The 24,619-nt window shown below is 47.7% G+C and overlaps 1 protein-coding gene across 2 annotated transcripts in view; it reads right to left on the minus strand.

Moving 5' to 3' along the window:
- ptgir (prostaglandin I2 receptor) overlaps positions 1 to 24,619 on the minus strand; it is a 66,616-nt gene that overhangs the window by 36,890 nt on the left and 5,107 nt on the right. Inside the window, exon 2 of one of the 2 annotated variants that reach the window (XM_041179120.1) lies at positions 4,507 to 5,397. The exons of the other annotated variant lie outside the window; for it this stretch is intronic. Within the exon in view, the coding sequence (XP_041035054.1) occupies positions 5,359 to 5,397 (39 nt within the window). The 3' untranslated portion in view covers positions 4,507 to 5,358. Of the gene's footprint in view, positions 1 to 4,506; positions 5,398 to 24,619 lie in introns of those variants that run through there. 2 annotated transcript variants of the gene reach the window in all.

A 24,619-nucleotide genomic window follows, 5' to 3' on the forward strand; every position in this document is an offset into this window, starting at 1 on the left:
GCAGTTTTTTTGTTTTTATCTATGCATGTTAAATGTCTCTGACTTACACACACAAACTCCCTTCTGTTTATAACTAGCTTTTCCTTTGAATGCAAATTTTCCATAGTATCCGAGGCATTTAATGTCACATCTTCTAACAATAACATTTTCATCCCACCAATTTTATTAGTAATATAAGCACATGGCTTGGCATCTCCCAGCTAGGTGTAAGATTTCACATATTCTTTTGAAAGGTTTATTTAAAAATGCAAATTGCCCTCTTGATACCTTTGTTTCTAAACTTCCCCACGTTTACCTAATTATCATTTCAAACCTACTTCCTTCCATGCATCAAAGCACCCAGACCAGCTGCCTTTAACCCAATTAAGACATTCGCAGACAGGCGCCACACTACATTCTATTTAAAAAATCATTTCCAATATCATTATAGACATTAATATCTCTTCATGACACCATTTGGTGATTCTATGGTAACTTTACTCTTAAGAGACAATTTGTGCATAAATTGACATGCAGTCACTGGTGTTTGGAGGGGGTTATGTCATATTGGTGGAAAAGCATAGAGGGAACTTTACTCTGTATCTAACCCCATGCTGTACCTGTCCTGGGAGTGTTTGATGGGGACAGTGTAGAGAGAGCTTTACTCTGTATCTAACCCCGTGCTGTACCTGTCCTGGGAGTGTTTGATGGGGACAGTGTAGAGAGAGCTTTACTCTGTATCTAACCCCGTGCTGTACCTGTCCTGGGTGTGTTTGATGGGGACAGTGTAGAGGGAGCTTTACTCTGTATCTAACCCCGTGCTGTACCTGTCCTGGGAGTGTTTGATGGGGACAGTGTAGAGGGAGCTTTACTCTGTATCTAACCCTGTGCTGTACCTGTCCTGGGAGTGTTTGATGGGGACAGTGTAGAAGGAGCTTTACTCTGTATCTAACCCCGTGCTGTACCTGTCCTGGGAGTGTTTGATGGGGACAGTGTAGAGAGAGCTTTACTCTGTATCTAACCCCGTGCTGTACCTGTCCTGGGAGTGTTTGATGGGGACAGTGTAGAGAGAGCTTTACTCTGTATCTAACCCCGTGCTGTACCTGTCCTGGGAGTGTTTGATGGGGACAGTGTAGAGGGAGCTTTACTCTGTATCTAACCCCGTGCTGTACCTGTCCTGGGAGTGTTTGATGTGGACAATGTAGAAGGAGCTTTACTCTGTATCTAACCCCGTGCTGTACCTGTCCTGGGAGTGTTTGATGGGGACAGTGTAGAGGGAGCTTTACTCTGTATCTAACCCCGTGCTGTACCTGCCCTGGGAGTGTTTGAAGGGGACAGTGTAGAGGGAGCTTTATTCTGTATCTAACCCTGTGCTGTACCTGTCCTGGGAGTGTTTGATGGGACAATGTACAGAGAGATAAAGTCTGCACTGAAAATGATGGGAAGATAAAGCAGATTCTCCCTGTGGTTTCCAACATGTCAGATGTCATTAAACCCACAAAAACGTAGGGGGGATATTTTTGAACTGGGAGTGTAGACGTTTCAGAAGAGCCAAAGGCCCAGTAACCACTGTAAAGTCAGGCACTGACTTTACACAATGGATGATTCCAAAGAGCCCGAACTCTGATATTAAAAGCAAAAATGTGCCCTCTTGCCTGTGATGACTTTGGTGGGTATCCTCTGGACGGCTTTCTTTGGGTCTCCTGCTCAGAGGCAGGCACACCGTTGGGGTCACGGGCAGAGGGGATTGGGAATGCCTTGACATCCTTGGAGGGCCGCGGATGGCTGTCCCAGGGCATCCACCTGATGCTCCTCCTCCCTTTGGGTGCCCGAGGGCCCCTCCCTGACTCCTTGAGGGGAAGGGGTAACTGGAGGGAGGTCAAGGTGCCTCGTTCCCCTCTCGCCTAATGACGGCTGAAGCTCACCCATGGACTGCAGGTCCGAGTGCACATCCAACAGGAACTGTGCGTTCTGCTGGACCTGTGTCTCCATGGCGTCTGCCATGCTCCCCATGGAGACCTCCATGCACTAATCTGCCAGAGCCACAACATCAGATCGCAGGTTCACCAAGATGACACGAAGATTGCTGGTGTGGTAAATAGCGAGGAGGAAAGCCTTAGACTACATGACAATATAGACAGGCTGGCCAGATGGGCAGAACAGTGGCAAATGGAGTTTAATTCTGAAAAGTGTGAGGTGATGCATTTTGGGAGGACTAACAAGGCAAGGGAGTACACAATGAATGGTAAGACCCTAGGAAGTACAGAGGATCAGAGGGACCTTGGTTGATAAGGTGGTTAAGTAGGCATATGGGAGACTTGCCTTTATTAGTTGAGGCACAAGATACAAGGAGGGAGGTTATGTTGGAGATGGATAAAACGCTAGTTAGGCCACAGCTGGAGTACTGTGTGCAGTTCTGGTTGCCACACTATAGGAAGGATGTGATTGCACTGGAGAGGGTGCAGAGTAGATTTATGAGAATGGTTCCAGAGATGAGCGATTTCAGTTACATGGACGGACTGGAGAAGCTGGGGCTGTTCTCCTTCGGAAAGGGAAAGTTGAGCGGAGATTTGAGAAGCATGCAAGATCATGAGGGGTCTCGACAGAGTTAACAGGGAGAAGCTGTTCCTGTTGGTGTATAGGTTGAGAACCAGAGGACACTGATTCAGGGTGATTGGCAAAGAGGTCACACAAGGAACATCTTTTTCACGCAGCGAGTGGTTAGAATCTGCAATGCGCTGCCTGAGGGTGTGGTGGAGGCAGGTTCAATTGTGGCTTTCAAAAGGGAACTGGATGAATAGCGGAAGAGAAAAAAATTTCTCGGGCTATGGGGAAAATGGCGGGCGAGTAGGACTACAGTTGAGTTTCTCTTACAGGGGCCTGGCATGGACATGATGGGCTGAATGGCCTCCTGTGCTCTAACCATTCCGTGGTTCCAATCAATACGTCACCCTGCAATGTGTCAATTTGCTAAGGCTCCTTCTGCCTGCTGAACGATTGCTTCGTATCTTTAAGATCTGGATTTTGTCAGGCCAGGATAATCTTTTAACAAGATCTGCGAATCAGACCCAGCTTAAATGTACAGAGAGCAGAAAACAATCTGTTTTGAATTATGTATAATCCAAGTAGCCCTAATTCTGGTAGCTGTCAATCTTACTGTACAAAAGCCCAAACAGTTACATCCTCTTAAATCACGCTAACAAGGAATGAGGTTTGTGAATCTGTTGACAGCACCTTCAACTCCAGAGTACAGCGTGCCCGCAGGAGAATCACTCACTTATTTTATAATCTAAACTCGCCACACAGGGGTAAGAGGAAGGCTGAAACTGGGTGTGAGACTGCTCTCTCTGCCTTTACATTAATGGGAAAATTGAAAGATGGGTTCATGAGGGCAGTGGTGTTTGGGGTGGGTTTGGGCAAGAAGGGGCTCTCGCGGAAGACTATACGACAAAAATATCCAGGCCCTGTTGGCAGGGCAACCCTTGCCCACAGGTCAGGCAGCCAGGTTCATTTACAGAGGTAAAAGCAAAATACTGCAGGTTCTGGGAATCCGAAATAAAAACAGAAAAATGCTGGAAAAACTGAGAGAGAGAAACAGAGATAACATTTCAAGTCCGTATGACTCAGCTCCATTGCTACAATTACCTAGAGGCACTGGTGTATAGAATGGCAAGAAGCCTTTGCACAATAGCAGCTGGCCTTTCTGCTAAAGCTTCTTTCAAACAACCTTTTTGCTCTCTCTTCTTTTTGGAGAAAGGAATAGTCTTCTTTCTCCCTCCCTCCCCCACCCCCATGCCCTTTTTTGTGGTTGCCATGCAACAGTGGCCATCTTTATCAGGGAAGGCCCATCATCTAGGACTCTGGCAGAACCACAGGAAGAGGAAGAGGTCTTTCAGCACCCAAGCCTCTTCTATCAATTAGATCATGGTTAGCCTGTAACTTGACTCCATCTGCCCATCTTGGTTCGGTAGCCCTTATTATGCTTGCCTACTAAAGACCTGTCAATGTCGGTTTTGGAATTTTCGATTGACGCCACCCCCCCCAGGTCCCATGGCTTTTTGGGAGAGGGTTCCCAATTTCCACTATTACATTTTTTTGTTAGCCAAAGGTATTAAAGGATATGGAGCAAAAGCAGGAATATGGAGTTAGGCATCACCCCCTGAATGGTCTAGTTCTAATTTTAATGTTATGTTCCCTTGTTCTGTGTTCCCTGTCCAGGGAAAACAGTTTCTCCCTGTCTACCCACCCAACTGCTTTGATCATCTTGAACATCGCAATCAGATCACCCTTCTGTACTCAAGGCAATACAATCTGTCCTTATAATTCAACAAATTCTTGAATGAAACCATTTGTTGTATAACAGAATTGTTACAGCACAGGAGGAGGCCATTCAGCCCATCGTGTCTGCGCCGGCTCTCCCGATGAGCAATGCACCTGGTGCCACTCCCCCAGCCCCTCCCCGTAACCCCGCACATCCTTCCTTTTCAGATAATAATCCAATTCCCTCTTGAATGCCTCAGTTGAGCCTGCCTCCACCATACCCTCAGGCAGCACATCCCAGATCCTCACCGCTCACTGAGTGAAAGCGTTTCTCTCCATCCTTTTCAAAATAGTGCAATGGGACCCACCTGAGAGGGCAGGCAGGGCCTTGGTTTAAACATCCCACCCAAACAAAGGCATTTCCAATGGTGCAGCACTCCCCCAGCCTAGTATTTTGTGCGTAAGGATCTGGAATAGGATTTAGCCCCACAGCCTTCTGACTCAGGGTCAAGAGTGCTACCCTCTGAGCCACAGCACACACTATCCTGACACTCCCCAACCAGCAGAAATAAGCCCTCTCTATCTACCCATCAGTTCTCCCCTAATATCTTGAACCTTCAATCAAGTCACACCTTCTTTATTCCAGGGAGCCCAACGCTCGGGTGTGTAATATGGAACATCGAGAATTTAAAGTCTCCACCTGTGACACAACCTGCACTTTTCCCAGTGGGTGCATTGTGTTTGTGTGACACTGTTTTATCAATGGTTCCTTTGTCATCATCAATCGATGATCTGGCACCATAAACTGGCCAGATTACACATGGCAAGCTGGGTAAATGCCTCAGATAAGAAAGAGCTATAGGCTAATTACCTAACGAACACATCAAGAAACAGAAACAAAATGTACAGGCAAGGACTGGCTGCCTTAACCTCAGGATCACCACTTAGCAGGAATGTGGATTTTCTTGTCATTGCACCACACACGCCCTCCTGAAGCTTTTCTCAAAATTTTGGTTTTGTAGTTTTGCATTCCTCCATCACCTTCTTTCATCCTTCCTTCCCTTTAGCCGTTTTTCTCATCTTCAATCGTTCCCTCTCTTCCTTACGTAACAGCGGACACTAAAGCGGCTCATTGGATGTGGGGTGCTTTGGGACATGCTGAGAATGTGATACAATATTAGATAATTGTAAATTTATTCTACTCTTCCAAGTTCCCTCAATTTGTCTCTCTATCTGTAAGTTGTAGCATTAAAGGGTCAAAGTTAAATATGTAAATATACATTCTACATCATCAGTGACATAAGATCACATGACAATGGAGCATGGAGGGAGATAGTTCTATGTAGAGCCTCATGTTGAGTCTGGGTTGCAGAGTTACTATAATGCTCAATAAAAAGTAGTTTGCCAACAGCCTTGCCTTCAGCAGTATCTATAAGTCAAGATCATGACCAACCCCATCTAAGACCCATAACGATGATAAGAGATATCTTAGCTCTCTTTGTGGACATGTGTGCTTGTCTATTCTTCTCTCGCTGCCTTTCTCCATGTGTCTGCGTACCTCTCACTCTTCCTTTGGCTCTGTCTATCCCCCTGTCTTTCTCAGCCTGTTGTCTCTTTCTTCTCTGTGTCTGTCTGTGGGTGAATTTTTCCATGCTGTGTTTCCGTCTCCATCTACCTGAACTAAGTCTCCTTGTCTTGTCTTCAATGGCTCTCTATTAGTCTGTATCTCTCTCTCTCTATCTGTGCCACTCAGTTTGACCGCAATGCCCCATCTCTATAATCTTTGTCTGTCTCGTTCTCCGTATCTCTGCATGTATTTCAGCCTGTGTAACTCTGTCTGTCACTCTGACCAGTCGACAGGGAGACGCAGGCAAAGTTGCCTGACTTATGCTTAATGTTTTTGACAATTGGGTAAAATACAGAGCAGGTTGCTCACTGGAAGGGGCTGGTATGTGCAAAGAGGCAGGGGAGGGGCAGAAATAACATGAATCTGAGCCAGAAGAAAGTAGATATTGATTGATTTATATCTAAATTAAGGGTTAACTAGTGAGAAAGGGATCAACAACTTCAGGCAATAAACAACTTATCTTTAATTTCGATGATTAAGGAGCCACATCAGCAATGGTGGGGGTGAGGGGGTGGAGTTTGTAATTTATGGTTGGTGTGATTTAAGGCTGAACGATTCTGATCGATTTGACCCCAAGTTCCAACAACCAAGCTCCTTGAGGATTGGCCTGGTGTCCCCAGCAATTGAGGATTCATATCCAGGTCACTACAAACCCAGGAGAAAAGTCATAGAGAGCATCGAAGGCACTGTTTGTTATTTTAAAAATTTCATTGAATAATTTGGTTCAGCAGTTATGAAAATACTGCAGATGTGAAAAAATGCTGTTTGAACAGTGTGAGGTCAAATGATGAAATCTGCCGGAACAAATGCAGCCAGACTTGGCATCCCCGCCTGTCTTTATCTGGTATTTTGTGTGTATTTAATTACTGATGTTGCACAAGCTCCTTTTGTTGGATAAGCTCAGAATTTGCTGTTCAACAGGGAGTGAGGGATTAATGTCAGTGCTGGATATTTCCATATGAGAGACTCCCAGGAGAGGGGCAACATGGGGTTTGACACAGAATAAAGCTCCCTCTACACCGTCCCCATCAAACACTCCCAGGACAGGTACAGCACGGGGTTAGATACAGAGTAAATCTCCCTCTACACTGTCCCCATCAAACACTCCCAGGACAGGTACAGCACAGGGTTAGATACAGAGTAAATCTCCCTCTACACTGTCCCCATCAAACACTCCCAGGACAGGTACAGCACGGGGTTAGATACAGAGTAAAGCTCCCTCTACACTGTCCCCATCAAACACTCCCAGGACAGGTACAGCACAGGGTTAGATACAGAGTAAAGCTCCCTCTACACTGTCCCCATCAAACTCCCAGGACAGGTACAGCACGGGGTTAGGTACAGAGTAAAGCTCCCTCTACACTGTTCCCAACAAACACTCCCAGGACAGGTACAGCACGGGGTTAGATACAGAGTAAAGCTCCCTCTACACTGTCCCCATCAAACACTCCCAGGACAGGTACAGCACGGGGTTAGATACAGAGTAAAGCTCCCTCTACACTGTCCCCATCAAACACTCCCAGGGCAGGTACAGCACGGGGTTAGATACAGAGTATAGCTCCGTCTACACTGTCCCCAGCAAAAACTTCCAGATATAAAAACAAAAAACTGCGGATGCTGGAAATCCAAAACAAAAACAGAATTACCTGGAAAAACTCAGCAGGTCTGGCAGCATCGGCGGAGAAGAAAAGAGTTGACGTTTTGAGTCCTCATGACCCTTCGACAGAACTAAGTAGAAATAGGGAAGGAGTGAAATATAAGCTGGGTTAAGGTGTGTGTGTGTGTGTGTGTGTGGGGTGGGGAGGGGGGGCGGTGGGGGGGGGTGGTGGTGGTGGGGGGTTGGTTGGGGGGAGAGAAATGGAGTGGGGGTGTGGTTGTAGGGACAAGCAAGCAGTGATAGAAGCAGATCATCAAAAGATTTCACAGACAACAGAACAAAAGAACACAGAGGTGTTGAAGTTGGTGACATTATCTAAACGAATGTGCTAATTAAGAATGGATGGTAGGGCACTCAAGGTATAGCTCTAGTGGGGTTGGGGGGAGCATAAAAGATTTAAAAATATTTTAAAATAATGGAAATAGGTAGGAAAAAGAAAAATCTATATAATTTATTGGGAAAAAAAAAGGAAGGGGGAAGAAACAGAAAGGGGGTGGGGATGGAGGATGGAGTTCAAGACCTAAAGTTGTTGAATTCAATATTCAGTCCAGAAGGCTGTAAAGTGCCTAGTCGGAAGATGAGGTATTGTTCCTCCAGTTTGCGTTGGGCTTCACTGGAACAATGCAGCAAGCCAAGGACAGACATGTGGGCAAGAGAGCAGGGTGGAGTGTTAAAATGGCAAGCGACAGGGAGGTTTGGGTCATTCTTGCGGACAGACCGCAGGTGTTCTGCAAGGCGGTCGCCCAGTTTACGTTTGGTCTCTCCAATGTAGAGGAGACTGCATTGGGAGCAACGAATGCAGTAGACTAAATTGGGGGAAATGCAAGTGAAATGCTGCTTCACTTGAAAGGAGTGTTTGGGCCCTTGGACGGTGAGGAGAGAGGAAGTGAAGGGGCAGGTGTTACATCTTTTGCGTGGGCATGGGGTGGTGCCATAGGTGGGGATTGAGGAGTAGGGGGTGATGGAGGAGTGGACCAGGGTGTCCCAGAGGGAACAATCCCTACGGAATGCCGACAGGGGGGGGTGAAGGGAAGATGTGTTTGGTGGTGGCATCATGCTGAAGTTGGCGGAAATGGTGGAGGATGATCCTTTGAATGAGGAGGCTGGTGGGGTGATAAGTGAGGACAAGGGGGACCCTATCATGTTTCTGGGAGGGAGGAGAAGGCGTGAGGGCGGATGCGCGGGAGATGGGCCGGACACGGTTGAGGGCCCTGTCAACCACCGTGGGTGGAAAACCTCGGTTAAGGAACAAGGAGGACATGTCAGAGGAACTGTTTTTGAAGGTAGTATCATCGGAACAGATGTGACGGAGGCGAAGGAACTGAGAGAATGGGATGGAGTCCTTACAGGAAGCGAGGTGTGAGGAGCTGTAGTCAAGGTAGCTGTGGTAGTCGGTAGGCTTGTAATGGATATTGGTGGACCGTCTATCACCAGAGATTGAGACAGAGAAGTCAAGGAAGGGAAGGGAAGTGTCAGAGATGGACCACGTGAAAATGATGGAGGGGTGGAGATTGGAAGCAAAATTAATAAATTTTTCCAAGTCCCGACGAGAGCATGAAGCAGCACCGAAGTAATCGTTGATGTACCGGAGAAAGAGTTGTGGAAGGGGGCCGGAGTAGGACTGGAACAAGGAATGTTCCACATACCCCATAAAGAGACAGGCATAGCTGGGGCCCATGCGGGTACCCATAGCCACACCTTTTATTTGAAGGAAGTGAGAGGAGTTGAAGGAGAAATTGTTCAGTGTGAGAACAAGTTCAGCCAGACAGAGGAGAGTAGTGGTGGATGGGGATTGTTCGGGCCTCTGTTCGAGGAAGAAGCTAAGGGCCCTCAGACCATCCTGGTGGGGGATGGAGGTGTAGAGGGATTGGACGTCCATGATGAAGAGGAAGCGGTTGGGGCCAGGGAACTGGAAATTGTTGATGTGATGCAAGGTGTCAGAGGAATCATGGATGTAGGTGGGAAGGGACTGGACAAGGGGAGAGAGAAGGGAGTCAAGATAACGAGAAATGAGTTCTGTGGGGCAGGAGCAAGCTGACACGATCGGTCTACCGGGACAGTTCTGTTTGTGGATTTTGGGTATGAGATAGAAGCGGGCCATCCGAGGTTGGGCGACTATCAGGTTGGAAGCTGTGGGAGGAAGATCCCCAGAAGGGATGAGGTCAGTGACAGTCCTGGAAACAATGGCTTGATGTTCAGTGGTGGGGTCATAGTCCAGGGAGAGGTAGGAGGAAGTGTCTGCAAGTTGATGCTCAGCCTCCGCGAGGTAGAGGTCAGTGCGCCAGACAACAACAGCACCACCCTTGTCAGTGGGTTTGATGACAATGTCAGGGTTGGACTTGAGAGAATGGAGTGCAGTAAGTTCAGAGAGAGAGAGATTAGAATGGGTGACAGGAGCAGAGAAATTGAGACGACTAATGTCGCGCCGACAGTTCTCAATGAAAAGATCAAGAGAAGGTAAGAATCCAGAGGGAGGGGTCCAGGTGGAGGGAGAATATTGGAGGTGGGTGAAAGGATCCGTTGAACTGGGAGAGGACTCCTGCCCAAAGAAGTGAGCCCGGAGACGAAGGCGGCGGAAGAAGTGTTTAGCATCGTGCCGAGCCCGAAATTCATTAGGGCAGGTACAGCACGGGGTTAGATACAGAGTAAAGCTCCCTCTACCTTGTCCCCATCAAACACTCCCAGGGCAGGTACAGCACGGGGTTAAATACAGAGTAAAGCTCCTTCTACACTGTCCCCATCAAACACTCCCAGGATAGATACAGCATGGGGTTAGATAAAGAGTAATGCTCCCTCTACACTGTCCCCGTCAAACACTCCCAGGACAGGTACAGCACGGGGTTAGATACAGAGTAAAGCTCCCTCTACACTGTCCCCATCAAACACTCCCAGGACAGGTACAGCACAGGGTTAGATACAGAGTAAAGCTCCCTCTACACTGTCCCCATCAAACATTCCCAGGACAGGTACAGCACGGGGTTAGATACAGAGTAAAGCTCCCTCTACTCTGTCCCCATCAAACACTCCCAGGACAGATACAGCACGGGGTTAGATACAGAGTAAAGCTCCCTCTACTCTGTCCCCATCAAACACTCCCAGGACAGGTACAGCATAGGAACATTCATCCCAGTGTGATGAGTCAATACCTTCATGATGGGAGGAGAAAAAACTTAGTTCCTCACTCCTAAAAATAGCAATGAGCTTGCGCAAAACCTCCTGATTAATCTGATCATCCAGAGAATGCAGTATTCCGACCAGGACCTAATAAGTGTCTGGAATCCAGCGAGCAGCTCTCGCTGACCGATGCATGGTCAGGGGACAGGAGTGGGATACGAGGGTGTGTGCCACACTATAAAAACTGCTTTGATGCTTGAGTACATGTTGTACAGAGTTTTCATGGGGAGGTACAGACTCTCGCAACACTGTTCATCTGTTAAAATACCAACTGGGGCCAAAGTCTCTCATTGTCTTGAACAGGCCGTTCTAAATATGTCTAAAACTTACAGTGAGACACACCATATGGTTGTTGTTAAATATCAAACAGTTGCTAGGAAGGGTCATTGAAGTTAAAATTGTTCTGTTTGCCATGGCTTCCTGTGTGATTGTTTTTTTTTAATTAGTTTACTTAAACACCAAGTGCTTCATATCATAATTGGGCATCTAAATCACCAAGGTCTAATGTTGCGAATGAACTGGCGCAGGAGCGGTGGGTCATATGGGGAAACTCCGAATAGATCATGAGGGGGTTCTCGAGCCCAACCCACCTCCCCACCCAGAATCAGCTGATCCCAGTTACAGGGCCGAGGCCTCGTAGCCTGGGTTAAGGTGTCAGCCCTGGTTCAGATGGTAGCACTCTTGCCCCCCTCCCCAGGTCAGAAGGTTGTGGGTTCAAATCACGCTCCAGGTTTGAGCAGGGAAATCAAGGCCGACACCCCAGTGCTGTGCTGAGGGAGTGCTGCACTGTCGGAGGTGCTGTCTTTCAGTTGAGATCTTAAGCTGAGGCCCTGCCGTTCTCTCAGGTGCATATAAAACAGGGTGACAGGGGCTACACTTAATTGCCAAGAAGCATTTTGGGACATCTTGCGGTTGTGTATGGTGCTATATAAGTACACAGTTCCTCTCCGAGCCACTCACCATCCTGACTTGGAAATATCTTGGCCGTTCCTTCACTGCTGCTGGGTCAAAATCCTGGAACTCCCTCCCTAACAGCACTGTAGGTGTACCTACACCACATGGACTGCAGCGGCTCAAGAAGGCAGCTCACCACCACCTTCTCAAGGGCAATTAGGGATGGGCAATAAATGCTGGCCCAGCCAGCGATGCCCATGAAATGAATTAAAAACACTTTTTCCTTCTGTCCAAAAGACTCTTCAGCACTATTATAAAGAAGAGATCTCCTCAGTAATCTTGCCAATATTTAACCAACCTTATTAAAATGGGTTACCTCACTCAGGGAGCTTGCTGAGCGCGAATTGGTTGCTGCATTTTCTACATTACAGCAGCGACAACACCCCAAAAGCACTTGGCGGTAAAACCCTTTTGGATGTCCTAAGGTTGTGAAAAGCGCTACATCAATGCAAGTTCTTTTCTAATGATGCTCTGCTCACCCTGGGCTCAGAGGCAACCAACCAATCTTATTTTCCTTGACACTCAGCTCTCCTTCAAACATCTGGTCTTTCCTTGCAGGTTCTTGCCAATTCTGCCCAAGTCACTTACAAATATCCGTGTCTCTCCATTAGATATTCTACAACTTGTTGCGCTAATATGGTTTGAAGTTTTACCTTGAGGCTCCTCCCTGCTGCAGCAGCCTTTGTCTCGCATGTTAAATGTGTGTAATTACTGAATGACTTAGAACTTAGCCAGAGACTCCAGGCAAGAGCAATATAACAGATATTTCAATATATCAGCGGTATCTGCTCCACAAGCTGCTTATTATCATTATGATGGGTGGATTTTGTCATCTTGTTTACTAATCTTGTATGTTTTCTCCCTCGCCCTCTCCCCACCCACCCCCACAACTCTGTGCCTCTTGCGCATTATCATGAGTTAAGTATCACTTCCAGGACTGGATTTTTCCTGTATTTATGAGCTCCCTGCTGTGAAGTGGGTGGGGAGGTCAGCCATGGTACAAACTGGGAGCGGTGGAGGGGCAGAGAGATTTATACACCCGCACTCAGAAATCAGGAAGCGCTTGTGGACGGGCTTTTCTTAATTCTTTCATGGGATGTGGCCGGGCCGGCATTTATTGCCCATCCCTAATTGCCCCTTGAGGAGGTGGTGGTGAGCCGCCTTCTTGAACCGCTGCAGTCCATGCGGTGTAGGTACACCCAGAGCTTTTTTTATATTTGTTTCATAGGATGTGCTGGCATCACTGGCCAGGCCAAGCATTTATTGCCCATCCCTAATTGCCCTTGAACTGAGTGTCTTGCTCGGCCATTTCAGAGGGCAGTTAGGAGTCAACCACATTACTGTGGGTCTGGAGTCACATGTAGGCCAGACCGGGTAAGGATAGCAGATTTCCCTCCCTAAAGAAGCATTAGTGAACGATTTGGGTTTTTACGACAATTGATGATAGTTGTCATGGTCACCATCACTGAGGCTAGCATTTTTTTAAAAAACAAAAATTCAAATTAATTGAATTTAAATTCCATTAGCTGCTGTGGTGGGATTTGAACCCGTGTCCCCCAGACAACAGTGGGCTGGGTCTCTGAATGACAATGACATTACCACTACACCACCATCACTCCATGTGCTGTTAGGTGGGGAGGGTACAGGTATAATTGAAGAGGACTAATGGAATGTCAGCCTCCATCTCAAGGGGACTGGAATACAAAGGGGTTGAAACTGTGCTGCAGTTGTACCCAGCTCTGGTTAGACTGCATCTGGTGCACCATGATCAGATCTGGCTGTTTAATAGGTGGATGTCCATTTACTGAAAAAGGCTGCAGATGACATTCTGTGAATCACAACCGTGTTATTGTTAAAATATAGTTCAGCGCTAATACCAGCTTCCACTCTTCCTCTCTGGATCCTCTCCCTGTCCAGAAGCAGCACCCCCACAACTACTGCAGAAAAACCCCGCTCTTAGGTCCAATCTTCACCCACTCTCAATTCGCTCTGAAACTTGTGCTGATTTACTCTTAAAGGGACTGGCATTTCTAACAAGGTCACCGGACACCACACCTCAGGAAGGTCTTGGAGTGGGTGCAGCTCACGACTCACCAGAATGTTCTGGAGCTTAGCGGGTTGCCTCACGTTCCAGCTCAGCCTTCGGCTGACTGAGGGGAAGAGTATCTGGGGACCAGGATCCCGAACCCAAGGCTACTGTCACGGTTTACTGGGCAGCAGAATTCCCACCATTCCGATACACTTCGGAGACTTGGACTACCCACAACAGGCGCCTCAAGGCGCTGGAGGAGTACCACCAGCAGTCCCTTCACAAACCCAGTGACAAGAAAGGTGTCCTCTCCCAAGTCAACATGCCCAGCATCGAGGCACTCCCTGAAAACCAGCTCCACTGGACAGGACTCATTTACCGTTCGTATGCCCTGACACCAGGTTCCCAAAGCGTCTGTTCCACTTGGAACTCAGTAGTGGCAGGAGGGCTCCCAGGAGGACCGTCAGGGGGTTCAAACACCCCATCAATTCAGCGGTCTCCTTGGCTTATGATTGGCCAAAATGGAGAAGGTTCCAGCGGGAGGGCACCGAGCACAGAAAGGGATTCTAATCGGGAAGGTGCAGAGGTGAAATTGAGATGTCGGAGGGAACGCATAAATAAATCGTTCACCTGAGCCTTTGAGTAACACCTACCCCGTATGGGACAGAGTCCGCGGGTCACACATTGGGGATATCATCCATCACCAGACCCCATCGAACTGGAGTGGAGCAAATCACCCTCGATCCCGAGGGATGCCTCAGAGAAGATGATCTCATGAAGATACGTTTTGTGGTCTAGGCTTATATTCTCTTGAGTGAAGAAGATTAAGGGGTCATCTGACAAGTAACTTAAGATGATTAAAGGATTTGATAGGGTAGATAGAGAGAAATTACTTTCTCTGATTGGGTGTTATTCAGGGAGGTCTTGTGGCGCAGTGGGTGGCGTACCTACCTCTGGGCCAAATGCTCTGGGTTCGAGTCGCATTTCAGGACTTGATGGTCATAATGTGGTCAAACAGGTTCATTACCAGCCTGTAAATCCTGATAGCAGGCAAGAGAGGAAGAGTTCCTGGTCAGCCATACAACAGAAGGGAACTGCAAACCACTGCAGTACTTTGCTCAGCATAATCATGGACAAGTCCATGGTTGCGTAGGGCCTGGTACCAGGAGGAAGGGGGTGGAATCTTAAAGCTGCAGCTAGAATGGTCAGGAGTGACATCAGGAAGCACTTCTTCACAGAAAGACTAGTGGAAATCTGGAGTACCCTTACCCCAAAAAGTTCTTGAGAGACTGTGGATCAACTGAAAATTCCGAACTGAGATTGGATAGGGTTTTTGTTAACAAAGGACATTACAGCTTATGGAACCAAGGCAGATAAACGGAGTTGAGGTACAGATCAGCCATGATCTACTTGAAAGGCAGAATACGCTCGAGGGGCTGAATGGCCTTCTCCTGTTCCCATGTTGGACTTACAACAAACGGCAAGATACTTATGGAAACCTTTCTCTTGTTAGGACTGCTTTGACTATCCAATTGGAAGACACTTTAGTGCACTAGGGTCCCACATGGGAATGGGAATGATTTGTTTGGGTTCTATAGAATAGGAGTGAATGGTACAGATTTGTATGGAATGGGAGTGAACGGAAAGGTTTTGCCGAGTGGGATTCTACCCAATGAAATGAATGGGAAGAGGGGTGATTTCTTAGTGAGAACCATGGGATTGACTGGGAAGGAATTTGCTCCACTGGGATTCTAAACAATGGAACTGGGTGGATGGGCTTAGATCCACTGGGATTAAGTATAATAAGAATGAATGGGAAGGGGATTGGCATCTTGGGATTCTATAATTGAGAAAAAGTTTACTACTTTGGGGATCTGCTTCTATTAATCTTTAACTTTGGTCAAAGTGACTGGCAGGGATACAGGCAATTGGTGTCCTCGATATTATAATCATGAGTAATTAATTATTGAGAAAGAATTGTATATAGCATCAAAATGTTTTTGCGGAAGGAAAATCTAATCCTCTTGCTAACCAAATAGAGGAATAGAAAACAGAATATTAAGGCCAAAAATGTGTTTTCGTATACATCAAAGCTCAACTCTTCAAAACAATCTCACTCGAGCCAACTTCTCTTCTGTTCTCTCTTGGTGACACTGTCTCTTTCTAGTTTCACAAGGAACAGCCAGCTCCCTGTGTGTTTTTCACACGCTTAGCAATTTGCTTTGTGCAATTCCAGGCTGTGAGCACTCTTAACTATTTGAGCCTAAAAATTTAGTGTCAGGCAATGGCTCAAGAGACTAACGTTCTTGTCTCCGAGCCAGAGGTTTGGAGTTGAAGTCCCAAAGGTTTGAATCCTTTTTGAATCTGAGCTGTCCCTCCCTGGATTAGTACTGAGTTTGACATGAACCACCAACCCAATTCACTGGATGTCAGTTGAGCTCAATCCCTCACACCACCCCCACCCCCTCTCCCCCCACCCCCACCCCAGACTACTTTCTTTGATTCCCCACCCTCTAACCCCACCTCCCAAACGCAGGATCAATGGGACCAGTAACCATGAGCCCATCACCACTGATCCTGGGGACTGCAAAATCAGAATTAACCCTGGGATCTTCTGCATGACTCAGTACTGCCTTGGACAATAACCACTGAAGCAATGGGGTGGAGAGCAGAAGCATGTGTTTTATTATATAGGATCACGAGGTCTTCCTCCATCATTTTGCCCACACTGATTCCTGACACTCGCCTGTTCCCTGAGTTACCTTCTCCTCCCCCTGTTTGACAAACGCTCGCTTTTTGGAGTCCTTTATTGCCTGGCCTCTCTATTGTGTTCGGCCCATTGCTGACAATGGGCCCTTAGGCTCCTGGTTCCTGTAAAGAAGATTAATTCTACTATTTTGCTCTGAGCTATAAATAAACGTTTCCAAAACCTTACAGCATTATACCATGAAATGTTTTACGATGATGCAGTCCCACAGCTATTAACCTGTAGCTCAGGCCAGGAAAACGGAAAATTGTGTGGCTGTTTGGTGTCACTGAACAAATTGATAATTGGAAAGGATTTCTTTTACATCTCTATAAAAGGCCAAAACAAATTCCTAATAAAGAATCTGTTTTCTCATGCACTGCCTCAGCGGCCAAGACATCTAGCGAGGTTGGCAGAAGGTGGCACATGTCTGGAAGTAATTTTGACTGGCGTATAGAGGAATTGAGTTCCTGTCCAAGACATGGTGACTGTGCATAAACAACCAGGAACCTCAGGCTGGCTGACGGAGAAGGGTGTGGTCTGAGATGAGGGTTTCAAATGAGTCCAGTCTAATGGGGTCAATGTCTCCTCAATTGGTTCCTTGAGAGGTCCAACATGCTTTTGAAATTCCAGCAATTTCTATCCAGCTCGTTGGGTCCAAGCTGCAAAGTTACTCCAACTTTGGCTTCATTTCAGTCAGGGTTTGCCGAATGTGGGAAAATTAAAGAAAAAATATGGGACTGTGTAGAGGAAACTTTACTCTGTATCTAACCCCGTGCTGTACCTGCCCTGGGAGTGTTTGATGGGGACAGTGTAGAGAGAGCTTTACTCTGTATCTAACCCCGTGCTGTACCTGTCCTGGGAGTGTTTGATGGGGACAGTGTAGAGGGAGCTTTACTCTGTATCTAACCCCGTGCTGTACCTGTCCTGGGAGTGTTTGATGGGGACAGTGTAGAGGGAGCTTTACTCTGTATCTAACCCCATGCTGTACCTGTCCTGGGAGTGTTTGATGGGGACAGTGTAGAGGGAGCTTTACTCTGTATCTAACCCCGTGCTGTACCTGTCCTGGGAGTGTTTGATGGGGACAGTGTAGAGGGAGCTTTACTCTGTATCTAACCCTGTGCTGTACCTGTCCTGGGAGTGTTTGCTGGGGACAGTGTAGAGGGAGCTTTACTCTGTATCTAACCCCGTGCTGTACCTGTCCTGGGGGTGTTTGATGTAGACAGTGTAGAGGGAACTTTACTCTGGATCTAACCCCGTGCTGTACCTGCCCTGGGAGTGTTGAGGGGACAGTGCAGAGGGAGCTATATTCGGTGTCTAACCCCGTGCTGTACGTGTCCTGGGAGTCTGTGCTTAGGACAGTGTAGAGGGAGCTTTACTCTGTATCTAACCCTGTGCTGTACCTGTCCTGGGAGTGTTTGATGGGGACAGTGTAGAGGGAGCTTTACTCTGTATCTAACCCCGTGCTGTACCTGTCCTGGGAGTGTTTGATGGGGACAGTGTTGAGGGAGCTTTACTCTGTATCTAACGCTGTGCTGTACCTGTCCTTGGAATGTTTGATATGAGGAGTTTCTCTTTTTATCTCACTTCCTTAGAGATGTGTCTGATTCTTGTCAACTTTTACCCATTTTAGTTACCCTGAGAAAGTGAAGGGTCATTTTCTCTGACATTCTATTGATAAATTGGGTGGTTTCCTGGGTTCTTTGCAGGACAGTAAACAGTCAATGAGAAAATGGGGAATTAGAGGCATGTAAAAGTCAGACTGAGTAAGAGCAGCTTTTAACCCGATGGCACGACTGACCCAATTGAGTTTTTACACGGATCCATCAGCACTCATAATCGATGCTAATTTTTCTCTCTGCCTAACACTAGCCCTACATGAACAGCATGGCTTTGACGATACAGAATTCAAGTCTAATCGGCATTTAGACCGTGTTGCTCTTAATGACGAGGGCAGATGTTGGGTGAATCATTGGCTGTCGGTCACAGTTTAATACGTTCTTCGGAAAAACTGCTACTGATCTGACATAAATCAGGGATCATTAAAATGGATCGGAAAGAAACAGCTGGCCTTACCTCAAGCTGCATTAGAGAGGACGAGTTTACCAGTGTTACTGGCAATTTAACTCATTCCAACCCAAAGCTGTTTAACATACACAACCCCCTCCCCCACCCCCCACCCCCACTTGGTTTTCTCACTGACAGGAGGACATTAGTCTCCTGTCCCCTACTGATGATGTCACACTCGTAGGGGAATCAACAGCAACAACTTGCATTTCTAAAGCACCCTTTACGCAGTTAAATGGCCCAAGGTGCTTCACGGGGGTGTTGATAAGCACAACTTGACACCCAGGCCAGATAAGGAGGCATTGGGACCAGTAACTGAAAGCTGAGGTAGGTGTTAAGGAACATCTAAAAAGGAGGAAAGCGAGATAAGGAGGTTTAGGGAGGGAACTTAGGAGCCAGACAGCTGAAGGCACAGCCGCCAATCGTGGGGTTGAAGGAAGCTGGGGGGGGCGGGTGGGAACAGACTACAGAATTGGAGGAATACTGTTATCTTGGGAGGTTGTGGGGTTAAAGGAAGTTACAGGAATGGGGATGGGGTGAGGGATTTGGAAAACAAGCTAGAAAATGATCAAATTAATGGTTTTGTTGGACCAGGAGCCACTGTAAGCCGAGGGAAAGGTGGGGGGGTGGGGGGGAGGGTGGTGATGGCTGAATGGGACAAATTAGCAGAGGGGTAGCAGAGTTTTAGATGAACTCAAGTTTACAGAGAGAGAAAAGCGGGAGTCCTGCCAAGAGAGCACTGGAATAGTCCAGTCCTGATATGACATTTTCAACACAGAATAAATCCCAAAGGTGGCTCTTAACCTCGTGTGAAATGGGTGGATGATCTTGATATAACATATAATGACAGAGATCATTTGAGCTGATAATGAGGGCTGGTTCACTCTCATTGGTCACAAGATTCACCCCACAGAGAGTTGATTGTAGGGTTGGGAACGATTCAAAGTAATTAAAGCTTGAAATGTTGTTTACTTTTATTGAAGTCATCACTTAGGAAAAGGTGACCTATGTGTCAATTGGCTTGAGTCTCTTAGGTGTACACATGACAGTTGGTGAGAAAGCAAGATTAATATTTGTTGAACTAGTTTTATTTTGGGCTCATCATAATCACAGACAACAGTGGAACAAAAACTTTCTAGTTTGGCATCCAGTGACACCATTCAACACTCCCAGAACAGGTACAGCACGGGGTTAGATACAGAGTAACACTCCCTCTGCACTGTCCACATCAAACATTCCCAGGACAGGTACAGCACAGGATTAGATACAGAGTAAAGCTCTCTCTACACTGTCCCCATCAAACACTCCCAGGACAGGTACAGCACAGGATTAGATACAGAGTAAAGCTCTCTCTACACTGTATCCATCAAACACTCCCAGGACAGGTACAGCACGGGGTTAGATACAGAGTAAAGCTCTCTCTACACTGTCCCCATCAAACATTCCCAGGACAGGTACAGCACGGGGTTAGATACAGAATAAAGCTCCCTCTACACTGTATCCATCAAACATTCCCAGGACAGGTACAGCACGGGGTTAGATACAGAGTAAAGCTCTCTCTACACTGTCCCCATCAAACATTCCCAGGACAGGTACAGCACGGGGTTAGATACAGAATAAAGCTCCCTCTACACCGTCCCCATCAAACATTCCCAGGACAGGTACAGCACAGGGTTAGACACAGAGTAAAGCTCCCTCTACACTGTCCCCATCAAACACTCCCAGGACAGGTACAGCACGGGGTTAGATACAGAGTAAAGCTCCTTCTACACCGTCCCCATCAAACACTCCCAGGGCAGGTACAGCACGGGGTTAGATACAGAGTAAAACACCCTCTACACTGTCCCCATCAAACACTCCCAGGACAGGTACAGCACGGGGTTAGATACAGAGTAAAGCTCTCCCTGTGCTGCAGAAGCCCAGTAAGATGACTGTCCTATTGGAGGGTTCTCACGATCTCCTGCTGCAGTTACACTGAACACCAACAGAATCACTGCAGAGATTCAGTTCCAGTAGCCCTTGGAGCCAGCGAGGTTGACCTGGGTGAAGGGAGCTGATTTTGCAGGATAGCTCAAATAATATTGGAGACATGTTGCTGCCTCCTGCTGGGGATTGACTGCATTGCACACCAGAGTCTAAAAATTCACCATCATTAAAATACTTGAAACATGAAATTCACAGCTCATGTCTACTAATCATTGTGAACTGGAGCTATGCCAGATCACCCCAGTGTTCTGCCCTGTAGCTGATTATCTCTCTTTATTGCTTAATAAATGATTCAATAAACTATGTTCATTCACTGCAGGTGAAAGATGAGGCAATCTTTTATTACTGAGGCACATTGTACGTGCACATAGTCCCTTTAAACTGGCAGCACCGTTCTCCCTGCTTTGCGCCTCGACACAGCGTGTCTGCTCTGACTCAGTGGGTAGCACACTCGTCTCTGAGTCAGCCGGTCGTAGGTTCAAGTCTCACTCCGGAGACCCGAACACAAAATTCAGCCCGACACTCCCAATGCAGTGCCGAGGGGAACGCTGTGGACGAGAGGTTAAACCCACCTGCCCTCTTGAGTGGATGTAAAGTACCCTACAGCACAATTCTGACAATAGAGTAGGGAAGCAATCACTGGCATCCTCTATCCCCTTTCTTGGGATGTGGACATCGCTGGTAAGGCCGGCATTTGTTGCCCATCCCTAATTGCCCTTGAACTGAGTGGCTTGCTTGTCCATTTCAGAGGGGCAGTTAAGAGTCAACCACATAGTTGCGGTCTGGAGTCACAACAACAGGGGGAAGGGCACATGAATGTGGCAGGTATTTGATATCAGGAACACAGGCTTTAAGCTTCTGCTTGTTGTTAAGCCTGGGGGGTGGGGTGTGGGATGGTGGGCTTGGGGTGGCAGGGGTTGGGGGTGGAAGGTTGGATGGCGGGGGGAGAGAGGGTTGGGGTGGTGGGGTTTGGGGACGGTTGGAAAGGGTGGTGTTGGGAGGTGGGAGGATGGGGTGTTTGGAGGGGGGCTTGGGAGTGGGGCAGTTGGAGGAGGGTTCTGGGGGGATTGGAGTGGTGGGTGTGGGGGCGTGGAAGGGGATGTTGGGGGTGTTGGGCGGTGGGAGGATGGAGAGTTTAGAGGAGGAGGGGCGATTGGAGGGTGGGGTGTTTGGTGGGGGATGGGGATGGGGTGTTTGGAGGTGGGGGTGGGGCATTTGGAGGGTGGGGTGTTTGGCGGGGGATGGGGATGGGGTGTTTGGAGGTAGGGGTGGGGCAGTTGGAGGGTTGGGTGTTTGGCGGGGGATGGGGATGGGGTGTTTGGAGGTGGGGGTGGGGCAGTTGGAGGGTGGGGTGTTTGGCAAGGGATGGTGATGGGGTGTTTGGAGGTGGGGGTAGGGCAATTGGAGGGTGGGGTGTTTGGCGGGGGATGGGGATGGGGTGTTTGGAGGTGGGGGTGGGGCAGTTGGAGGGTAGGGTATTTGGCAAGGGATGGGGATGGGGTGTTTGGAGGTGGGGGTGGGGCAGTTGGAGGGTGGGGTGTTTGGCAAGGGATGGTGATGGGGTGTTTGGAGGTGGGGGTAGGGCAATTGGAGGGTGGGGTGTTTGGCGGGGGATGGGGATGGGGTGTTTGGAGGTGGGGGTGGGGCAGTTGGAGGGTAGGGTATTTGGCAAGGGATGGGGTTGGGGTGTTTGGAGGTGGGTGGGGGTGGGGCGGTGGGTAGTGGGGTTGGAGGGTGGCGGGGAGATGAATGCAGTGTGGAAAATCCCCAGAGTTCAAACCCTCCCACCTCTCTGACCTCAGCTTCCTTCGGCTGAAGTAACTTGACTCATTTACAAAAATTCAACTCTCGTCAGAGATACAAGGACCTTGGATACACAAGAAGGCGTGTGTAGGTGTCTGCTCCCCTACTACTTTATCTCCCATTATCTGCATATACGTCTATTCTTTTCTCACTCATGTGTTTATCTAACTTCCTCTTAAATCTGTCTGTGCTACAAATCTCAGTCTCCTAAAGTGGTGACAAGGCCCACATTCTGACCACGCTCGGTAAATTCCCAATTTGTTTCATCAGTGGAAAAACTCTCCCTAATTTACTCGATGTAATCTGCCTAATCGTAAAGATCTCTATCAGATCACCTCTTAGTCTTTTCTTTTCAAGAAAGCAAGCTCCAGTCTGATAGTTATGTCTGTAGTCCTGGTTTCGTTCTGTAAATATTTTTCGACCTTAAAACCAGGTCTATCTTTCGGAGGGTCGGTAGTTCCGCTGTTGGATGACAGGACTGTGGCTTGGGTGGTGGGAGGTGGTCCACCAACTCTGGCAATCCAAACTAACCTGCCTGAATATGTATGGATTCACTACAGGGCTCTGGGGAACTCAACTGGCTCCTGAGGGAAGACCTAAACTGTGCCTCAGTAGCACTCTCACCTCTGAATCAGAACATTGTGGATTTAAGCCCCACTCCAGAGACATGAACACATCAGTCAGGCCAAGACAAGAAATAGGAGCAGGAGTAGGCCATTTGGCCCCTCGGGCCTGCTCTGCCATTCAATAAGATCATGGCTGATCTTCTGGTGTTTCAATTTCCACATTCCCATCTAATCCCGATAACCTTTGAAGGAGGGAGTGCTGCACTGTTGGGGGTGCTGTCTTTCGGTTGAGATGTTAAACCATCTCCATGCTGGACATTGAAGCTCTCATTATGAAGAAGGGCAGGTAATTTCTCCCCGGTGTCCTGTCCAATATTTATCCTTTAATACCGTGTGTGGGAGCTTGCTGTGCACAAATTGGCTGTCACAGCACAGCAATGACCACACTTCCAAAAGTGCTTTGGCTGAAAAGCGCTGTGTGACATCCTGAGGTCGTGCAAGGTGCTATAGAATTGCAAGTCTTTCTATCTTAAAGGAGGATCTTTGCTTGTTACCACCAGGAATCAGAGTGGAATTTTCCAGAGTTTTTCCCAAATTGGCTGTGCCTTGTGTCTGAGGAATGGCCTTTTTGTATGTTGAAGCCAGGAGGGGATGTAACACAGGTTTCTTTATTTAATGATATGAATGGTTTTAACAGCTTGTTGCTCTATACTCTGTGTCCTATGGTTGAGGATGGGACATCAATGTAAAGTTGGAAAGAGAAAGGTTAAGAGGAATTTCTTGATACAAAAGGTTTTTGGAGCCAGGAATGTTTATTCGCAGGAAGTAGATGAGGCAGAGGCCAAAGTATCTCTTCAGGGGGAAAAAAGTCTATTGTATGAATGCACAGATTGATACTGGGCTATGGGGAGAGTGGGACAGTGGGATTTGTTTGGGATTGGTACAGGGCTATGGGGAGAGATCAGGGCAGTGGGATTAGTTTGGGATTGATACAGGATTATGGGGAGGGAGTGGGACAGTGGGATTAGTTTGGGATTGATACAGGATTATTGGGAGAGAGTGGGACAGTGGGATTAGTTTGGGATTGATACAGGATTATTGGGAGGGAGTGGGACAGTGGGATTAGTTTGGGATTGATACAGGATTATTGGGAGAGAGTGGGACAGTGGGATTAATTTGGGATTGATACAGGGCCATGGGGAGAGAGTGGGGCAGTGGGATTAGTTTGGGATTGATACTGGATTATGGGGAGGGAGTGGGACAGTGGGATTAGTTTGGGGATTGATACAGGATTATGGGGAGGGAGTGGGCAGTAGGATTAGTTTGTGATTGATACAGGATTATGGGGAGAGAGTGGGGCAGTGGGATTAGTTTGGGATTGGTACAGGGCTATGGGTAGAGATCAGGGCAGTGGGATTAGTTTGGGATTGGTACAGGATTATGGGGAGGGAGTGGGACAGTGGGATTAGTTTGGGGATTGTTACAGGATTATGGGGAGGGAGTGGGACAGTGGGATTAGTTTGGGATTGATACAGGATTATGGGGAGGGAGTGGGACAGTGGGATTAGTTTGGGATTGATACAGGATTATGTGGAGGGAGTGGGACAGTGGGATTAGTTTGGGATTGATACACGGCTATGGGTAGAGATCAGGGCAGTGGGATTAGTTTGGGATTGGTACAGGGCTATGGGGAGAGATCAGGGCAGTGGGATTAGTTTGGGATTGATACAGGGCTATGGGGAGGGAGTGGGACAGTGGGGTTAGTTTGGGA

Source organism: Carcharodon carcharias, chromosome 34 (genome assembly GCF_017639515.1).
Source record: "Carcharodon carcharias isolate sCarCar2 chromosome 34, sCarCar2.pri, whole genome shotgun sequence".
In the NCBI taxonomy this organism is placed as follows: domain Eukaryota; kingdom Metazoa; phylum Chordata; class Chondrichthyes; order Lamniformes; family Lamnidae; genus Carcharodon; species Carcharodon carcharias.